Raw genomic sequence first — 21230 nt, 5'->3', positions numbered from 1 at the left:
TTTTCTAACTTGGTCTCAGGAAGTTTGAGAATTTCTTCTGGATTTCTCTTGGTGGAGTTTAAGCTCATTCTATTGCTGGAGGCAGTGGAAAAAAAGAAGATCCTGGGGGTGAGATTGTTTTGCTTCACAGATAAATGAGAGGAATTTCCTCAAGATGGCATCACCTGGGACATAGTGATTGAAGCACAGACAACCAGGGAGATTGCAACTAATTGGAGAGCTGATTGTGCAGTGACCGTGCGCACACACACACATTTATCTCAGAATTAATAAGATCATTCCCCATCAATGGGAAAGCAAATTCTGAAGAAGGGACAGGTAGGTGATAAAAGGTAATACAATAAAATGTTTATGCATGGGCACTGTTCCAAATTATTGAAGGCTACTACACATTTCCTATCTGAGAGTTGGGAAGCATATTAATGCCTTCAGATTTAAAAAGTAATATGTTTTTATAGTTGATTGACAAAGAAAACAAATCTGGGAGAAAGCTGCTATGTTATTGATTGTGGGCATCACATGCTGCTTTACACGGTAGCAGCATCAACCTGCCTGTCTTTCTGCTTTACTTGCAACAGATGGAGGGCTTTTTTATATATATTCTACAAATGACCAGCCTTAATCCAAAAGGCCATTCATTCTTTATTCTTCAGCCTGACCCAATGTGTCTCTTCTGATGTAGTTGTATTCATTTATTATTCTTCATCAGAACACCTATCTCCTTTTAGTGCTGCTTTCCAAAATAGCATTTAGAATAGAAAGGATTTATGGAGGGGAAGGATAGCTGAGCCTATTAGATCATTAGATACCTGGGAGATCCATGATACTATAGTGTGGATGTGATTAAATCAGCTTTGGGGGAAAACAATGGGGAAAGGGGTTATTTCCACCTTTTCTGGATCAGCCCATTTCTGAAGAAACAATAAAGGCAGTGGGCTGACTGGGAGATGCAATAGCAACAGTAATAATAATAATGATAAAGTTGGAAGGGACCTTGGAGGTCATCGAGTCCAACCCCCTACACCATTTCGGACAGATGGCTGTCCAGTCTCTTCTTAAAAACTTCCAGTGTTGGAGCATTCACCGCTTCTGGAGGCAGGTTGTTCCACTGGTTAATTGTTCTGTCAGGAAGTTTCTCCTTCGTTCTAGGTTGCTTCTCTCCTTGGTTAGTTTCCACCCATTGCTTCTTGTCCTGCCCTCAGACGCCTTGGAGAATAGCTTGACTCCCTCTTCTTTATGGCAGCCCCTGAGATATTGGAACACTGCTATCATGTCCCCCCTCGTCCTTCTCTTTGTTAAACTAGACATACCCAATTCCAGCAACCGTTCCTCATATGTTTTAGCCTCCAGTCCCCTAATCATCTTTGTTGCTCTTCTCTGTACTCTTTCTAGAGTAGACACGAAGGAAAACATTTCTCATGTTCTAGATAGTTTTGTTCCCCCACAGCTTGAAAGTGGTTCCTTCTGTATTTGTTGTTGTTATGTTAGTATAAATCTTAATACATTGTTATTTTATTAGAATTATAGTTATATATTTTAATTCTACGGTTTGGATACATTGAAGTATTGGATATAAAAAAGGAGAGGGTTTTTAAGAAGAGATTGGACAATTGTCTGAAATGGCATAGGATCTCCTGCTTGAGCAGGGGTTGGACTAGAAAACGTCCAAGGTCCCAACCAATTCTGTTACTCTGTTATTGTATCATTATTAATTATTTAGGATATCAGTGTTACAATGATTATTTGACTTTTTCATTCAAAGTTAAATAGAATACTGGAAAGGAAAAGATGAAGAAATATCATACATCAAGGTATTTGTTATGTGATAAAAGTTTCAGTCTTGGGCTAGATTACTTGATACTGAAATCTCCATTGTATTATTACTTGGTATGTATTTTGTGTGTGTGTGTGTGTGTTTATACATGTTAAAGAAGAAAAAAATAGATAAAATAAGGTTAACAAAATTAAAATACTGCAGAGGAAATAAAAAAGACAAAGAAAAAAAATTCTTTTTTAAAAAAGCTATTGCATCTGACTTCACCCTTTTTATATGTTTGCTAATTACAATATTTATAAACATTTAGACCCCATTAAAAGCCAAACTGTACATGACCGTATTTGCCATTGCTGTATATGTACTGTATGTGTGAGAACCATTTTTGCTTAAATTCAGTTAAACTTCTATTTTGTTTGTGTGTCTGTGTTAGTTTTGCTATTGTGTATTCTGCAAGTTCCCTGTCAGATATTGCTGGAATTGTGGTTTTTCTTTTTATATTCTACAAATTTTATGCTGTACACACATATCTCATTAAATTATTATGTTTCTTGATTATTATTTTTCTGGAATTATTCCTAGTAAGGAAGGTTACGCTTTCATTTTGAATTTAAAATACTATTTATTTTTGCACTGTACTACGTATGTCTTTCACCGGTATTTTTGGGTCTTTTACCCATTTACCACATATGACAAAATGTTCCTTCTGTTTCCTATGATTTATCTGTCGTAGATATTATTGAGGGGGTTGTATATCATCTGTAGAAGATTTTATGCCAATTTTCCTCAGATTATAACTTGGTATAAATCTTAAAGATTACTCTGTTGAAGCTGTTTCTTTTGTATTTTGTGACAATGAATAACATAAAATAATATGTGAAAAAGCCATGACAGCTGAATCAAACTCTGGACTGAAAAGTAACCCATCACAATCTGAGCAATCACTTTCCTTTGTTATTTTTCCTTGGGCAGAAATTCTTTTAGCTCTCTTCAAACTAAAATTTCTTCTGCCTTAATCTTCCTGCTTTAACAACACACTATTGCAGACAAAGAATCCGGACTAGGTCTACAAAACAAAAATGCATCACATTAATCAATAAGTGTTTTTGCTGCCCTTATACTTTTATTAACTACTAGCTGTACCCAGCACGCATTGCTGTGGCTCAGTCTGGTTAAATGAAAAAGAAAGAAAAGAGAAAGCACACGTTTGTGTCACAGGTATGACATCTATATAATAGTCGGTATATAAAAACACGCGCGTATTCAAATGCAACGTTATGTCAAAATTTCAAAGCAATCGGTGAAGAACTTTCGGAGATTTAAGATTTTGAACAAATATTTATACAGATATAACCTCCAATACTTCCTTGGTTGGTTACTATAAGCTGCCATGCACATGAATCAGAAGCAGCAGAGGTTGTATTCTTCGTTTGAACAAGAAAAGAGAAAAACATAACTTTTTGCCTGACCTCACTATTACATGCTGATTTAAGGCTTTCTGTGTTTCCTATTCAACTTGGATACTTTGAGAACATTACTTAAAACAACCCTCCCCAGCTTAGATGTATTGAGACGTGGTCCCTGCATTTCCAATCACAAGAGGGAATGGCGTTTTGGTAATTACTACATGTAAAATTAGACAAGGGTTTCACAGAAAGCTTCCTATAATGCTATATTGTTGATATTGCTGTTATGCGTGCCAATATCTTTCAGCAACAATTACTATACTCATGAATAAATTCAGCAAACTTCATTCAAATGTTACTCTAGTCTAAAGACTCCCATTTGCTGGTCACATCCATTTTATGTCTTCCTGCAATTGCCATTGAATGATTACTGATAGATAGTCTCCCAGTTGCTGTTCCTGTAGCGATTCTTGTGTACCATAGCATAAGTTACTCTGGAAAAGGGTAGGTTTAATGATTATATTCCACACCTACATTTTACACAGGACCTCCCAATCCAAGAAATAATTATTGTATTTTATTTTGCCATATAAATAAAATAAATATTCCTTGGTTTGGGAGGTTATGTGTAAAATGTAAGTATCAGAAAACAGGTCACACTGGTCAGGTAACACTGGAAACCTTTTCATAAGAAAAAAAATGGAGTTGTTGGATGCTGGGATATCAAGCTATTTCATTAGAAAACCCTTAAGTCATTTTCTTGTTAGGATATAGTATTGTATGCTCCTAGTATTTTTTAATCCCAATCAAACAATATTAATAGTGCTAAGTTGCATCATGGAATACACAAGATAATCATCAACAGTACCACCAATGCATAATGTATTATAGTGATGTTACAAGTCATTATTAGGTATAAAATGGATAAAGTGGCTTTGTCAGAAGTAGGGCCAAATTCTATGATTTTGGATACTCCACTGTTCTCCAGATTCTGGAAACATAGCAGTTAGGCTCCCCAAAGACACGGCTCAGGCATTTGGGTACTGCGATCTAGTCAGTTACCTACCTTTCCTTCTTGCAAGATTTCTGAAGATGTAGAAGAAAGGAAATGCAAGAAGATCTCATTTTTCTAGAATATACCGCAGGAGTAACAATACATTTTACACAAAATACCTGAAAGCTATGCACGCCTCCCAATTTACTATCATTCCTCACAACTGGGGACATTGGTGGGTTTTAGTTTGCTATTCCTTTTCTACTGCTACCGATAGTGGTTTTCATGGGTACTTGGACCACAACAAGTAAACTGCTGGGAATGGGTGGATGGTTACTTTCATCTTTCCATCTATATTCTCTCATCTCACTCTTTTCTCTCTTGCAGGTCTAATGTATGTGGACAACTGCATGGAGAGCAATAACCAGACATCATTAAGCATGGGATTCCTGCTGCTTGGATTCTCTGATGTGTTCCGCTTCCCGGTTTTCTTTTTCTTCATCCTCCTTGGGTTGCACTTGGCTACCCTTGCAGGAAACCTGCTGATTCTCTTGGCTGTGTCAGCTGAGCCCTCCCGTCCTCCAATGCTCTTTTTTCTCTGCCAGCTCTCTGCCATTGAGCTGTGTTATACCCTCATCATTGCTCCCAAAGCGCTGGCTGGCCTGTTGAGCAGTGGGGAAAGCACCATTTCTTTTGTGGGCTGTGCTACCCAGATGCATTTCTTTGTAGCTCTGGGGGGAGCTGAATGTTTCCTCCTTGCAGCCATGTCTTATGACCGCTATGTGGCCATCTGTCAGCCCTTACACTACATGGCAGTGATGAACCAAGAGTTCTGTCTTCAACTTTTGGTCATCTGTTGCCTTGGGGGGTTTGTGGTTTCTCTGGGGCTGACTGTGGCTGTCTTCCACTTGCCTTTCTGCAGTTCCCACCATATTGATCACTTCTTTTGTGACGTCCCTGCTCTTCTCCACTTGGCATGCACCAAGAGCTATATCAGTGAGCTTCCCCTCCTTGTAGCTTGCACACTCATCCTGCTCCTCCCTTTCCTCCTCATTCTTATCTCTTATGTCTGCATCTGCCTTGCTGTGATGAGGATCCATGATTCCTCTGGCCGAGGTAAGGCCTTCTCCACTTGCATCTCTCACCTGGTGGTCACAGTCTTGCATTACGGTTGTGCCACTTTCATATATGTCCGACCCAAGTCTAGCTACTCACCCCGTCGAGATAAGATGTTAGCCCTGGTCTATACCAACATTACCCCCCTGCTGTATCCTTTAATTTATGGTCTCAGGAACAAAGAAATCAAGGGAGCTGTGAGGAAGTTATTGCAAAAAAAGATTGGGACATCCAAACTGGAGCATTTTTAAAAGCTGACCTGCTCATTTCTCAGGAAGGAAATTGAGTCCAGCCCAGAATCCATGAAATCAATATTTCTTGTATATTGGGAAATCTTGTATATTTCTTGTCTAATGGAAAGAAAACAAATAAAAAAAACCAAGGCACCAACTATGATTCATCAATTAATCTTTTCTCTTTGCCCTGTGCCTGAGATGGTCAAACGTTAATTGTTCATTCATCTTGGTGAATGGATCACAATTGCGTGAGGCATAATTAATGCCTGTGTAGGATAGTATACATGCTTAACCGTGCATACTCACACTTTATTTATGTTTCACATTTCTGTACTGTCCATCTCCCTCTAAGAGGGACTCTGAATGGTGTACAGAAAAAATGTTAAAATATCAGAGAGCATATATAAAAGTTTTAAAGAAATTAAAAATGTAAGAGGAGGCAAGAGATTAAAATTAGTTAAAAAGGGAAGGGAAGGTTTTCAGGGGACTAACAAAATCCATGGCTGTGTGCTCCCCTGGGCTCTCCATGCAAGACTGCCTTAACTCCTTAACTCCTTTTTGGAAGGCCAAGGGAATGGCACACACTTCACCTCTGGGGGGAGAATAATCCATAGGGCGGAAGCTACAGCAGAGAAAGCTCTCTTCCTAGACTTCACCAATCGGAAGTCTTTAACTGATGGTGTTGTAGACCAGGGGTAGTCAACCTTGGCTCTTTTATGACTCGTGGACTTCAGCTCCCAGAATTCCTGTGCTGGCTCAGGAATTCTGGGAGTTGAAGTCCACGAGTCATAAAAGAGCCAAGGTTGACTACCCCTGTTGTAGACTATAGACTACAAGACTATAGGACTTGTAGCCTATAATCCATTCATCAAATTCAAGGACTTTTAACCTTATTTCTCTGCTTGAGTGGGTGGGACGGGCTGATGCAACGGGACAAAGAGGGTTCTATACGTAGCCTGGTCCCATCCATGTATTATTAAATAATATTAAAGTTTAACACTGTAAATGTCCAGGCAGTCATTTCGGGGGCAAGAAGACCACAACATGCCCTACTCATCTCAGAGCTCAATTACTGCAACACACTATACATGGGGCTACCCTAAAAGACCACTTGTAAATTTTAAGAATGCACTGGCATGGTCTATGATGGGCATGCCTCGGTATGCCCACGTGATACCTCTGCTTTGCGAGCTGCAGCGGTTGCCAATTTAATTCTAAGTGCAATTCATAATTCTGGTTTTTACCCATACTTGATGGGATGCCTATTTCCTCTGGTATCTGCCTCTCTGGTGTGATCTGACAAGGTTGGTATATACCGGGTTGCAATGCCATTTATAGGGACTCTGAAAACATGCCTTATTTGTCACTCTGCCCTCCGAAATGGCCTACTCCCTCAGATAATGATGGCCCACATGGTGCATAATGAAATGGTATGTGGTAATGGTCTTGGGGGACAGGGCAAAGAGATGCCACCTAGGAAATTTCACACTTGCAAGATTTTGTTAATGTAATTTTACAATAAAATAGAATTAGCTTATCTGGTCGTATTTCCTGACTGGTCTCTAACTGAGTTTGGAGAATATGGTAGTGTGTACTTACCATGTCCCTGGCTTATGAATAATTGAGAGGAGAGGGAAAGATAGGCTGAGGCACCAGGCAGACTTGCAACTGAGGACTTGGCCTATAAACAGAGAACCAACAAAAGCATGCCCCATTCTTGCTCCTGAATGGACCAGCTGCTAATATCAGAGCTGAGCAGCAGCACCAGTTGCACTCAAGGGATGGTTGGGTGCTTACAGCACAGAAGGCTTCATGTGAGGGTCATTGGGAGGAGCATCAATGGCAGCCCACTCTGACGCATGTTCATGCCTTGCTCTAACTTGTATCCACCTCCCTGGGAACCTTGACACTCGGCCTGGATCTGACAAGGCTTTGAGTCTTGCCCGCTGAAACTTGAGTGCTGGCAAAGACCTTTTCTCAGGGCAAATTCAAGCTGGATTAGGTCTAAGACTTCACTTAGCATTACAACTGTGAGGACCTCTGTTATATGAAGACTATTGATAACTTTATTTCAGTCTTGCAGTCCAGACACCAATATAGAAACTGATCTGCGGAGAATTTAAAGAAATCTTTGTATCCTTCAATCATTCTTCAAAGAAGGGGAAACAGCAATTAAACCATTGCAGACAGTCCATATTCTGAAAGAGTTTAATAATGGACATTCAGCTTCCCTAAAAGCTAGAGTTCATTAATAAAATAAAATGACAAAGAAGGTGATGTTGGTCATAGTAGTGGCCTCCCCTTGCTGGCCTATCAATATGTGGACTTCCCTCACACGCAAGACATGAGAGGATAACTGTTGTCCAACTTTGTGCATCAAAGCACAGCTTTTAAATAACCACCCTAGAACTGCTAGTCCATTTCATTAATACAATTCATATCTTTCTATTCAGGAGGCCTGGGGTCTTATGAAGGGCAGTGATGCTCGCTGGGTGTTATGGAAGTTATAATGCAGCATACTGAGGTGGGAAGGCTTTCATACTGTAATCCATGCACGCACACACACAGCTAAAACTTTCTGCCACCAATTATACCAGAGGGCACTAGGAAGAGGAGAGAAAAATTCAGCAGATGGGCACAAGGGGGCTCCCTGGAGTTATTTTGCTTCACCAAGAGCTTTCCTATCACTACTGTATAGTAACAGATTTTTGCAAGTAGATGCTTATCGTAAGAATCTTTGGACTGAGGTTACAATCTGCAGTACTTGTGATATAATTTTAATTATAAATTTAATTTAATGTAAACATTTTATATGGTTTCATGCACTAGAAAGTGTGGCCATGTTCATCTTTTGCGGCAAAGGCCAGAGAATTTGCAATCCCTTAAGGAGTAAAAAAATATTAGGACACTCACTGTTGTAGTCTATAGTTCATTCATCAAATTTAAGGACTATTATCCTGGGATAATAGTAAACCATACAACCATTCATTGAATCATGGTTGTGGACAATGTAGAAGGATTTACATAGTGTTGTATGAACTGCAAAAAAGAAGTTAAAAGAAAAAGCAATGATAATTTCATGACAATTAGTTTTCATCAATAAAACAGTGTTGGAGTAGCAAGCATATTTTTCCACAGGTGCTTCGATTAATGTGTGTAGTGTTAAAAACTCTTTATCTTCTCTTTGGAATAACTTTGTTCAGGAATAGCTATTTCAAACTCAGTGTCAGGTGTTAGGGAGACTGATGTGTTCTTCATCATTGTTTTTTTTTAAATATTGTCAACTTTTTAAAGAGTTTGATATTTACAAATACTTTCCCATTGAGATGAATCTGCTTGTCCAATGAAGTCTCTGTTTTATTTTCTCTTCTGTTTCATTTTTCATTTCCTCTCTAAAACACAGAGTTCCACTGCCTCACCCTGTACTTTTTTCAATTTCCTTCAGGTTCATTAAGCCTTGTATCCTACAAGGAAGAATTGAATAAGATGGATGAATAAAATTGTTTTATTTGTTTACTAGTACAATTTATTAGCCACCCATCTTGCCACACAGTAACTCTGGGCAGCTTACAATATTAAAAATAAATAAAACTGTACAAAACAGTTTGAAATAAACATAGCGCTATAAAAATCAACCTAGCTAAAAAGAGGGAAAGGAGTGTCTAGGATGGGGGGGAGAGGGAGGTGGGATCTATTGTTAATCTATCAACCACTCCCTAGTTGGAAGCCCCTCCATTGGAGTCCCAGGCCAACTGGCAGAGGCAGGTCTTTAGGCTCTTAAGGATGGTACGGAGGGTTGGAGCTGACCTCATTCACTCCAGGGTGTTCCAAAGGGCAGGCAACTGGTAGAGAAAGACCCCATCTGCCAGAATACCCTGGCCGATGCAACCCACAACATGCTTCCCCTACCAGCATGGTGCAATCCCGATTGTCCTTCAAGTAAGCTGGGCCAAACCATCAAGGGCTTTAAAGGTAATTACCATCACCTTTGAATTGCACCCAGAAACAAACTCAGCCTGTGCAGCTTTCCTGGGCCACCCTCGGGACCCCCAAAACTGCCTGCACTGCTGCACTCTGCACTGTAGCTTCCAAATGCTCTTCAAGGGTAACCCCATGTAGAGCAGGTTGCAATAGTCCAACTGCGAGATGATTAGGGCTTAAATGACTAAGCGCAGGGAGTCCTGAGCCAAGAGAGGCCTGAAGCTGTGCAAAGGCTTTCCTAGCTGTGACTGCCACCTGCTCTTTGAGCAGGAGACACAAGTCCAGGAGAAACCACAAGTTGCAGACCTGATCCATCTAAGGTAGTGCCACCTCATTCAGAACTAAAGATGTTAAAGTCCTGGATCTTGGGGCTCCGTGCACCCAAAGCCATTTGGCCTGTTGTTCCCCATCCAGGCCCCCTACAGCCTCCAGGCACTATGAGAGAGAAGCAACAGCAACATCGCTTGAATCACCAGAGGTGAAAATATAGAGTTGGGTATCATCAGCAAACTGCAAATACCTCAACCGTAGGGTTGCCAGGTGTCCACTATTTGAGTGGACAGTCTGCTTTTTTCACATTATGTTCACTATTTTTTTCCACAAAATAGTGGACATTTTTTTTATTCAAAAGCTTTATGATGAAATGGTACGTAATCTAAAGCTGTACAGTCTACTTTTTTTACTACTTAACACCCCCCCCCCCCCGCTTGTCCACTATTTTTGGGAAGCAGACCTGGCAACCCTATCAACCTGTGGCAACAGATGATCTCACTCCATAGCTTCATGTAGATGTTAAAGAGGAGTGGAGAGAGTACCAAACCCTGTGGCACATCACAAGATAGTGGCCAAAGGCTGGATTTCTCCCTATTAACATTGAATGTGACCAGCCTTGGAGAAAGGAGCCAAAGCAGTGCAGAACAGAACTGTCCAGCCCCAGCCCCCATAGCCAACCCAAAAGGATACCGTGGTTGATGGTATCGAAGGCAGTGAGGATGGTTGCACTACCCCCATCCCAATCTCGCCAGAGATCATCAATGACCAATACTGTCTCTGTCCCATAACCAGGCCTAAATCCTGACCGAAAAGGGTCCAGATAATCTGTTTCATCCAGGACCCTCTGAACTGCCAGGCCACCATCTTTTCCATAACATTTTAAGGAGGGGGCAAACCAGGGCTTCCTTAAAAGACCCCACAAATGTCCGTTCCCCCCTTTCCCCCATAGTGCTGTATTAATTACTGTCTGAACCCACCTGCTAGTCACTGTCCCGGAGGCTTTCGCCATCCTGGAGGGACAAGGATCTAACTGGCAAGTGGTGGCACTGACAGCCTTGAGGATCCTGTCCACTTCTTCAATTCCAACAGTGTCAAACTGTTCCCAGATAATTGGGCAAGACCTCTCCCCAGGGCTTTGTACGGTTTATCTTCAGAAAAACTTACCTCACAAGTCCTTGTCATTGAGTTGTAAATAGGAGGAGGAAAGAATATTAAGTATGTTCACACACACACCCCCGAGTTATTTATAAAAAAATAAAATAAAGGTGGGATAAATAAATAAATAAATGCAACTAAGATAACAAGAAAATTTGAAAAAAATCAAATGTTCCATTTACCTCCTTGAAAAGTTTAATTCTATTTAATTACCATCACCTCCAAGTATTGCGATGGAAAAAAACATAATTTTGTGATCCTAAGTGAACAAATGTGTAAAAGATCTATCTTACTGGTTGGTAGGATTGCTAGCATAATATTCCCTGTGCTAATTTTTTAAAGGACATTCAAAATGAGTTTTTAGTAAAAGTGAAGAACAACAATTTGTGTTTTGAACCCTAACATTTAGTAAAGTTTTCTTTGCTATACTGCTGGAGGCAGCATTATATTATATTCATCATAATACTATCTAAGAAGGACCATAAGGATTATATAATAAGGACAATAATAAGGATTTTATACTGTATCTCTTCTACAATATTTTTTTTCCCCCAAGATCCAGCAGACGTTGCTGGGAAAGGCAGGAAATACGGTAGAGGTAATTCAATTACCTGTACAGGTAGTCCTCAACTTATAACTACAACTGAGCCCAAAATTTCTGCTGCTAAGTCAGACAGTTGTTAAGTGAGTTTTGCCCCGTTTTATGATCTTCTTGCCACAATTGTTAAGTGAATCACTGCAGTTGTTAAGTTAGTAACATGGTTGTTGAGTGAATCTGGCTTCCGCATCAACTTTGCTTGTTAAAAGGTCATCAAAGGACCCCAGGACACTGAAGCCGTCATAAACAGGAGCCAGTTGCTGAGCATTCAAATTCTGATGACGTGACCCTGGGCATGCTACAAAGGTTGTAAGTGAGAAAAACAGTCATAAGTCACTTTTCAGTGCCATTGTATCTTTGAATGGTCACTAAACAAATGGTTGTAAGTCAAGGACTACCTGTAGTAATCTTCAACAAAGCACTCTGTGTGACACAGAGACTGATATTGCTACTCTTGGTCCAGAAATTGTAAAATTGCAAAAGGTCAAAATAGTTACCTCTCCTGTTTTGCAAATCCCATTGAAAATTATGAAAGTAGCAGGGTTCATACCAGTCAGGTTTCATTCAGGCTTCCCAAATATTTAACTGTTTCTGCATCTAAAGGGTTAAAATAGTCCACATTGATCCTAGATACATTTTGTGGTTTATGCAAAATTTTCTGGGCCTGCGGGCAGTCCTCGGCTTATACCAGAATTGAGCCCATGGTCATAAATCATGCTGGTCATCACACAACAACCTGATTTTATGACTTTGTTTTTTTGAGGCAGTTAATAAATGAAGGTGGCAGTCAAAAAGCAAGCATGACAGCTCTTAAAGTGAACATGGCATTTGTAAAGTGAACCTATTGTCCACAATGGGCGTGTTTTTCTTGTCGAAAACCAGAGGTAAATGCTGATTTCTGACCAAAACCATTATCAATTGTGGTCATGTAACTACGGGACACCACAAACAACTATAAATGCAATCACGTAACCAGGGGGATGCCATCAGAACTTCAAATCTGAGTCATATAAGTACCTTTTGGGGGGTTCCGTTGTAATTTCGAACAGTCACTAAACAACCAGTCGCTAAGTGAGGATTACTTGTATATCCTATTAAAGACCAAAGAACCCAATGCAGCATCTGCTAAAGTCCGAGAGCAGTAAAATAGGTTGAGTAAGAATTTCTACCGATAGGAAAACAGATCATCCCAAAGTCTGCAGAATATCACCGTTTCAAAATATCATAACTTATTTTTTCCCTCTCCAATCTGGGTAATACTGTAACTGGACCAATAATAAATCAAGTAACATTGTGAGAACATAGAAGTACGTGTGGTGTATCCTGTTTGATGCAAATACCGAAATGCTTTACTTTGGCCTTTGGAGAGAGTGGTTTATAGGCTGAATAAGAGATCCTATGAACAGTATTAACCAATTTGTTTAGGGCATATCCATCAAATCCCATTAGATCACCACAAGAGTCTGTTGAATTTATTGTATCATTTTGTACTTTGTCCCGCTTTGATACCTTCTCACTGTGATTGATCATACTACAAACAGAGATAATCTACCCACCATAAAAAAGGCATGCACTCACAATATTATCTGATATCCGTGTTGCTGTGAGGATCTGCCCTCATTCTACTCATTTGCATCTGTGTTGACAGTTCAAAAGGAACATGTCCTAAAGGGAAAGAGAATAAAGGCAATGTAAAATTCTTGAGACTTGGCTCCAGTATTATTTTAGATTTTTAGATTTTCTTTATCTTGCCTTTATTATTTGTATAAATAGCTCAAGGCAATGAACATATCTAATGCTCCTTCTTCCCCCTATTTTCCCCACAACAATCACCCTGTGAGGTGGGTTGCGTTGAGAGACAAGGAATGGCCTAAGGTCACCAAGCCAGCTTTCATGCCTAAAGTGGAACTAGGGATCACAGTCTCCTGGTTTCTAGTCTGGTGCCTTAATCACTTAGCGCCAGAATGTATTACCAGAAATGTTCATATTTGTGAAAAAGATCATCCTTCATTTTTTTGCCAATCTTCATCAGCAACTTGGTTATGTACAAAAGTAACATTTTTATGAAATGAAGCAAAAATACATAGAACATTACATTTCTAAGCTCCAATGGGGATTACTTCCAAGTAACTGCCTTAAGCTATGTGCTTTCTTTAAAAACAAAAAACCAAACTGTTTATCTTTATGGGTTTCAGAGATTTCTAGAAGAAACAATAAGATTGCCTGCCCCAATCTGGTGCCTTCTAGATACATTGGAACGAGAACTTCATTATCCCTAGTTTGTATGTCCTTTGGTTAGCCTTGAAGAGAGGTGTTGCCCAGCCTCTGAGGATCTAATGGGGAAAAATAGCATTGTCAGATGTGTAGGATATAATTCTCTTTAACTCCTTAAGCAGCTCTAATGCACTGTTAATAAGGATATGTGGATTAACTTTAAATAAAAATATGTATTCTATCAAAAAACAACACAACAAACTTATGAAACAACTTACGCGTGGAAGTGCCTTCCCCATGCCCAGACCATAGATTAGATCAAGAAGCAATAAGCTTTAATTGTATCTTTATCTTTCTATTCGGGCATTTTTCCAACAGTATTTCAAAAGATGACTTTATTCTTGCTTCTGCGTATTCATGTTTGTTCCCTCTTGAATCTCAAGGATCTTGCTGTACAAATTAATTTAGAATGAAGAAATGCAACTAATTTTATTTCTTTATTTAAGATCCTGCCTTTATTTTTTTATAAACAACTGAAAGCAGCAAACATATTTAACACTTCTTCTTCCTCTTTTTTTCCCCCACAACCCTGTAAGGTGGATTGGGCTGTGAGAGAAAAGTCACCCAGCTGGCTTTCATGGTTAAAACAGAACTAGAACTCATGGTCTCCTGGTTTCTAGCCTGTTCATATGCCTGAATCTGGTCTGACAACATCAGTAAAAAACATGATTGTGTATCCTACTACCATCCCAAAAGAAAGATCTGTAAGTGGTTCCCAGCATTGTTTGTCTATGAGCATAGAAAAGCTGGAAACAATGGGGACAGTCCTATCATTCAGGTAGTACTCTTTCAGAGATATTACTATATTTCCCACACCTGCAAAATGTAAAGATTCTCAGGAATGAATTCCTCTACTTTAAATCAAGGTTAAAAGAATTCAAATAAGCAACTATTTAACTGTGGACAATATCAGTCAGACAAAAGGCATGTCAGAAAAAAAGCAGTTCTCAGAGACTGGGTGTTGCTATCAACCTGACTATAATTCCAGTCACCTGTTGTCAACGCTGCTAACATTGGATGTTCCCACTTTGACAACTGATGAAAATGCAGCCATTTTCTCTTCTCCTTTACTATGCTTTTTCTTGCTTTTAGAAATCGGGTGCAGCAGGGGGTGGGATTGGAATGAAAGCTCAGCTAGCCATAACAATAACACTGCTGTGGGAACCCAAGGACAAGCTGATAATGTTTTGGTGGGCTGAGGAGCTGGGGAGAAAGCCCAAGCTAATTGGGGGATGTGATTTATGACAGTTTATTGGGGGTGGGAATTGTACTTTGTTACTTTGTATCCGGGGAAGGGAATTTAGTTTTTGGGTTCAACTATGTAGTGCCAATACTTTGTTTCCCGAATAAAATGTTCTTTAAGGAAGAATTTTGCCTGGAAGTTCTTTTGATGGGTTTCCTCTATCGAAACCATGACACCTGTTGCTTTTATAAAGCCAATGAGGGGGTGCAGTTTCGGCATGACGCATCCTGCCCGCGGGCCAGTAGTTTGACACCCCTGGTTTAGAGAATGATTCAGAAGAGTCCCAGCTGATTTTCATATAGGGACTCCTTTGGCCATAATAAAAGTAATAAAGGATGTCCCATGAAAACCAATAAAATTTTTTAGAGTATTAATGTAGTTTATATGTTATAATAGGTTACTTATTTTTATTTATAATTATTAATATGATGTTATAATTATTGTGTTTAATATTAGTATATTTGTTTAAAAGAGAGTTAAAGGATGTTACAGATTTGTTATTCTAATAGTTGATTAATGTTAGATAGAGTATGGTTATTGTATTGTTAACCCTGTGATTGGCTCTGGGAAGTGGGGGGGGAGGGAGGGGGGAGGGTAGGGGTGGGTTTTGGGGAGGGGGGGAATTACATTGTAAAACTTTTATAACATTTTCAATAAAAAAAAAAGAAAACCAAATGTCTCTTAATCTCAGCCTCTGATGACCTTAGATCTAGTTTAACTCATTTGAGATGAACTAAGGTCACCGATGCACTTCCTGGAAACTTGAAGACTTGACTGATATGCGGAAATCTTCAGAACCTCCACTTTTAGAAAGGATCAAACCTAACCAATAATTGGTCTATGTTTTTTTGTGCAATAAGAAGTTTTCAGAACATATGGTTTTTGGAAACAATTATTATGAAAGGAACACACAACCCAGAAAAGACTTTCTTCTTCTTCCTCCTCCTCCTCCTCCTCCTCCTCCTCCTCCTCCTCCTCCATCATCATCATCATCATTTATAATCTGTCATATTTTACTCTGCAACCCATATTTTTACTTCAAAGGTTTTATAATGTTATATTAGCATTAACCAAAATCTGGTATTCAGAATAGCGAAGTGAGAGACAAAAAAAGGCTTGATTAACTAGTATTTTTCCAGTGCTAGATAATATACTACAGACTTCATTTTATGTAACTTCTGAAGAGCTCTTAATCTATTTCAGGTCACTGTGAGAATGTCCTCACTTGGATGGGTTAGCTTTTCTGATGAACTTTGGTAGTTTTGCTGGAGGCAGATATCCCTGAGTTGTTGACAAATTGCAGAAGCTCATGTGGGACACCCAAAAGGAGGATCAAAAAAAGGGGGGAAGATGGTGGATATAACCATGCAGTTGAAGGCCCACATCTTTAATGTACACACGATGCATGTTTAAAAGGGACTTTCATCAATTGGTTGTGTTCACTATCTTGACCTCTCTGATCCCTCCATGAACATCCCTGTCTTTTCTCCATGTCATCCTTCCAAAGAGACTGAAGAATTTGAGGAACAGCTTAAATACTGTTCCAGTTTTAACATTATTTAACATTGTTATTTCTGTTAGGGACGTTAGTGGGTGTCAACTCCTAACTTTGACTATTCTTTTAAAAAAAGTGTTAAGCAGGATCAAACTAGCTTATTCTTTGGATGAGTGTGTGTGCCAGGAAATCCAAGGATTGTAGGCTGCACTGAGAAACCCCAAAACATCACAAGAAGAGAAAGGCAAACCTGTTGGAGATTGTTGCTAAAAATCTGGCATGATAGATCAATCCTGATTTGAGACTTTGAATCAGTCTTGACTCCTGCTGACTTCCTGAACTAATCCCTCCAGTTTTCTTGGCAACATTTTCAGAAGTGGCTTTCTACTGCCTCCTTCCTGGGGTTGAGAGAAAATGACAGGCCCAAAGTCACCCAGCTGGCTTTGTGCTTAAGGCAGAACTAAAACTCGGTGTCTTCTGGTTTCTAGCCTGATGCTTAACTACTACTCAAAACCACTCTTCTTTATTACACCGTTTGGAATATTTGAATTTCTATTAAAAAAAATGAGCAGACCTTTTGAATAATTTACCTAGACATATAATAATAAATAATAATGATAAAGTTGGAAGGGACCTTGGAGGTCATCTAGTCCAACCCCCTGCTCAGGCAGGAAACCCTATACCATTTCGGACAAATGGCTGTCCAGTTTCTTCTTAAAAACTTCCAGTGTTGGAGCATTCACCGCTTCTGGAGGCAGGTTGTATATGAATGCAGGTAAGCATGTTTCTATGCATGAAGGCCAAGATTTTGCGTATTCTGTCCTGCTATGTGTGCCAACGTTGCATTTCAAAAGGCAACTGGATTTTCTTGGAGTTTTTCCCTTGAAAATGTTTCACTTCTCATCTAAGAAGCTTCTGAACTGAATGAAGAAACTTCTTGGATGAGAAGTGAAACCTTTTCAAGGAAAAAGCCAAGAAAGTCCAGTTGCCTTTTGAAAAACACCCTTGGGACAACCATGATCTGGATGATTGAGAATCTCCAAAGTCATCTACCCTGCTATGTTTCACGCTACCCTGTTGTGAGAAGGAAAGCCCATTGGGCATAGGTCTGAAAAATTGTCAACATGAGCCCACTAGGTGGCCCTGTGGAGCCATCCATGGAGCCTGACAGAGTGTGGAGATGTGGGGGGGGGGGGACTTCCCAGGAAAAGTGGCAACTACCTTTAAGGTGAGCCTATCTGCTTGTAGCTGGCCCAACCCCTTTAGAGCTAGTAGCAAGCAGTTGATTGGGAGAGAACTGGTTTCACCACTTCTCTGCCGTACTCTTTCATCATAAGTCAGGGCCAGGCAGGTAGCTTTTGCAATGCAGGAATCTCCGTCAGTCCTTTGGTTCTGGTGAAAGTCTCACATCAAGGGCACCAGGCGAGCGCCTCAATGTCCCAGGCCTGTGGCCACCAAGCGGAGAGACTTGTCGAGTGACGGCAGGCACTGAGCCTCAGAGCCAGGGTCTGGGTGCAGGATTGCCTCCACGGGAAATGGAGCTGAGATTCCTTGACAGAAAAGCTGCTCTATCTTTGGAGCTGCTGTTTCTGTTCTCTCTTTCCTTTCTGCAAGGGATACCTGCTAAAGAAGGTAAGGGCAGCTGGGGAGAAGGGAAAGATAACCAGGTTTCAAAATTTGGGGGAGCTGCACAACATTCTTGGAATGTTGCAAGAGGGAAGTTTTAGACTCTGAAAACTGAAAATGCCAAACAAAAGGAGAGCATACTTCGCAAGGAGGACCTGTTACCTTGAAAAAACCATACAAAGTGGCAGCATGCACAAGTGTTGAAGTTTGGGAAGGAGGGCTGGGGAATTGGGAAATGTTGTCCTCGGAATGTTTTTACACAAAGACGAAGCCTGAACCTGCCAAACTTTACTTAAGGGTTGCTTGTCAGCAGCATCCAATGATCAGCCTGGATTTGCTGCCCTCTCAATGTATGAAACAGCCCTCGCTTTGGAAGACAATGAGGAGCCTGACAAGAAAGCTGGATTAGTCACGCTCCATCTTTGCCCACTGTGAGGTTAACTACCCTGCTGAAAAGCAGGATGAAGGTGGGCCCTGGCACTTCCAATAGCTGGGAAATCTTTGCAGGTGACACATAGTAGCCCTGGAGCTCTGGATTTCAGGGGAGCTTTGGTTGGCTTCCGGATTATAAGGTTGTTTTTTCAAAGGATCTTTTTTTTTTTAGTGAGATTATTTGGTAACTGAAATCTCCTGGTAAGCAAACAATAATGCTATGAGTCAAATGAACTTTATAAAGTTCATTACATTAACGTCTTAATAGAAACAGGAATCGGGAATCTTCGGCTTGTCTGTAGCAGGCACGGTTGGGCTGTAACTCAGTAATTTCTCTGTTGGGGGTTGGTTCCCAATTGCACACCTCCACCCCCTCTCCTGATACAGTACAGCAGGCACGTAATTTTTTTAATGGTATCTATAAGACTCGCTGGACACATTATCTATAATTAATAGAAGTAAAATTAGGCTTGTCTGAATTAGCTCCTGAAAAAAAAAATTACTAATACATACTGTTGGCAGAAGTTAAAAATATCTTTGTTGTTGTAGAGCATTAGTAAATACCTTCTTTGCAATGGATATACACTCCAATACCCAAACTTCAAATAACTCTGATCACCAAACCCCAACCTCAGTTAGCATTATTTAGTGGCTGAGGCTGCTTCAAACTCAGGGGTGCCCAACCTTGGTAACTTTAAGACATGTGGATTTCCACTCCCAGAATTCCCCAGAAAGCATGGCTGGCTGGGGAATTCTGGGAGCTGATATCCGCAAGTCTTAAAGTTGCCAAGATAGGACACCCGTGTTCTAAATTATTGCAGAATCCCTTTCTACCTAGCTTCTTATCCTTACTTACGAGCATCTGACTTTTCATTTTCTATGTTAAAAACAGAGCTAATGGCTCCAAACTGGGATGGAAAATATGCATGTCTTGCAAATGGTCTACAAATGAATTGTGATGCTTTTTGCATTTCTGTAATGATAGGTCATGGATGACTTTACATACTGAAAAATTCTTAAGAGAGTCCTTCCATTTGTTTGCTTCCTTGCTTTGCCTAGCATAAACCAGCTCAGACCTAATGTAGTGACTCCCATAATAAAGTTAAATATTGTACTGGTTCAGAGATTTCACACATGATAACTAGGAAAGGAACCTGCAACATCTTACTAATAACTAATTCCACTAATCACCATGCCTGATTAGAATAATTTTACTTAGAATACTTTGGTTTAAGTAGTTTATGTGATTGGTTGAACTTGACACTGTAGCTTTAGGTAAACAACAGAATGGACAGGAATGGCCTTTAACCTCCAATTATTGAAAGACCAACAATGACCTGGTGTAGAATCCTAGGTTTAAATATAGCAGCCAGTTATGAATGTCTGAAGTGAATGAACACATGCCACCAGCAGATTCAAGGTTCATAAGTTGCAAATTAAAAAAAAGCAAGTTTAAAATTCTAGTGCTTTCAATAATGTCTCATATTCGAGGGAAACCTTTTCCATTATAATGCCTTTTTATGTAGTCTCAGCTTCTGATTAGATGACACTTTCTCCTTGCAGAACTTAGCCGTATTGATGACACTGACAAATCATGAGTTCACAATATGACCTTTTATTTCTCCCAAATTTAAAGGCAATTGCCCTGAAACTCCTCATCTGGTCATAATTAAGAAAATTATATAATTTGAGCTGATGCTCTCTCTTGGCACCTGCATACCAGCTTACCTGCAGCCACTTTGGTAAGGGTGTTACCTACTAAGGAATTGAGTTCCCTTGCTCACACCTAAAGAGGTACTGTGTGAGTAAAGGGACATAGGGCCAGGCCCCCAATTCTTCCTGCCAAGTTGCATACTTCCCTCTCTCTAGTATCCATTCTTTGGTTTTAAATTTCATAGCACAAAAATGGAAGGAACTAGATATTCTACTTTTAAGAAAATAACTTGCATCTATTAATCATTTCAAAGCAGATTTGCCAGGGTACTCTTCTGCCACTTCCATCTGTCCAGAGCAGTCTTTATCCAATCAGTGTGTATTCACTCATTCATCTCTTCTGCTGAGGTTTTACTCATTGTACAATTAGAAAAAAGCTCTCAAAGTATTCTTGTGTCTAACTTTCCCTAATGGATCACACTTGTAAGCATTTTTGAATGCAGCTTTCTGTAGGAGACATTTTTATCTATAAATTTTAAGCCAAGAAATATAGGCATTATCAAACTCTGAATTTATGTGTCTATTTGTGCCATGATATATTATTTCACAGAATGCATTGTTTCACTTGGAGGGAATCCAGGATGAATTTCTTTCACATTCTTAGCATATGTATTGCATAATTTAAGTTTTAGTTTCATTCCTAGCATTCATATCCAGTTACAAGAATTCTTATAGCAGGGCTGCAATCCAAACTTGTATCCACATGAATTGCTATGGTTAAGAGGCTGGATTTAAGTATTGTATTCCAACATAAGATTTTTTTCAGATTTGGAGTTTATAACTAACATTTTAGTCATTTTTTTTTTCAAAGAAATTTTATTTTTTTCCATCATAAAAAACAATCATGACATAAGTAAACACAATAACAAATAAAACCCCACACACACACACCCCACGGACTTCCCTTTTAGTCA

General features: G+C 39.7%; 1 protein-coding gene across 1 annotated transcript; it reads left to right on the top strand.

Annotated features, from left to right (window-relative positions):
* Nucleotides 1-4584: 4584 nt before the first annotated feature.
* Nucleotides 4585-5541, top strand: LOC107286920 (olfactory receptor 10AC1). The gene has a single exon (XM_015815363.1). It carries the CDS (start codon nt 4585-4587, stop codon nt 5539-5541), a length of 957 nt encoding a protein of 318 aa, XP_015670849.1.
* The last annotated feature ends 15689 nt before the right edge of the window (nt 5542-21230 follow it).

Source organism: Protobothrops mucrosquamatus, unplaced genomic scaffold (assembly GCF_001527695.2).
Source record: "Protobothrops mucrosquamatus isolate PMUCROS unplaced genomic scaffold, P.Mucros_1.0 scaffold337, whole genome shotgun sequence".
NCBI lineage: Eukaryota > Metazoa > Chordata > Lepidosauria > Squamata > Viperidae > Protobothrops > Protobothrops mucrosquamatus.
The sequence above is the reverse complement of the archived record's forward strand: the minus strand, read 5'-3'. Positions and strand labels throughout refer to the sequence as shown.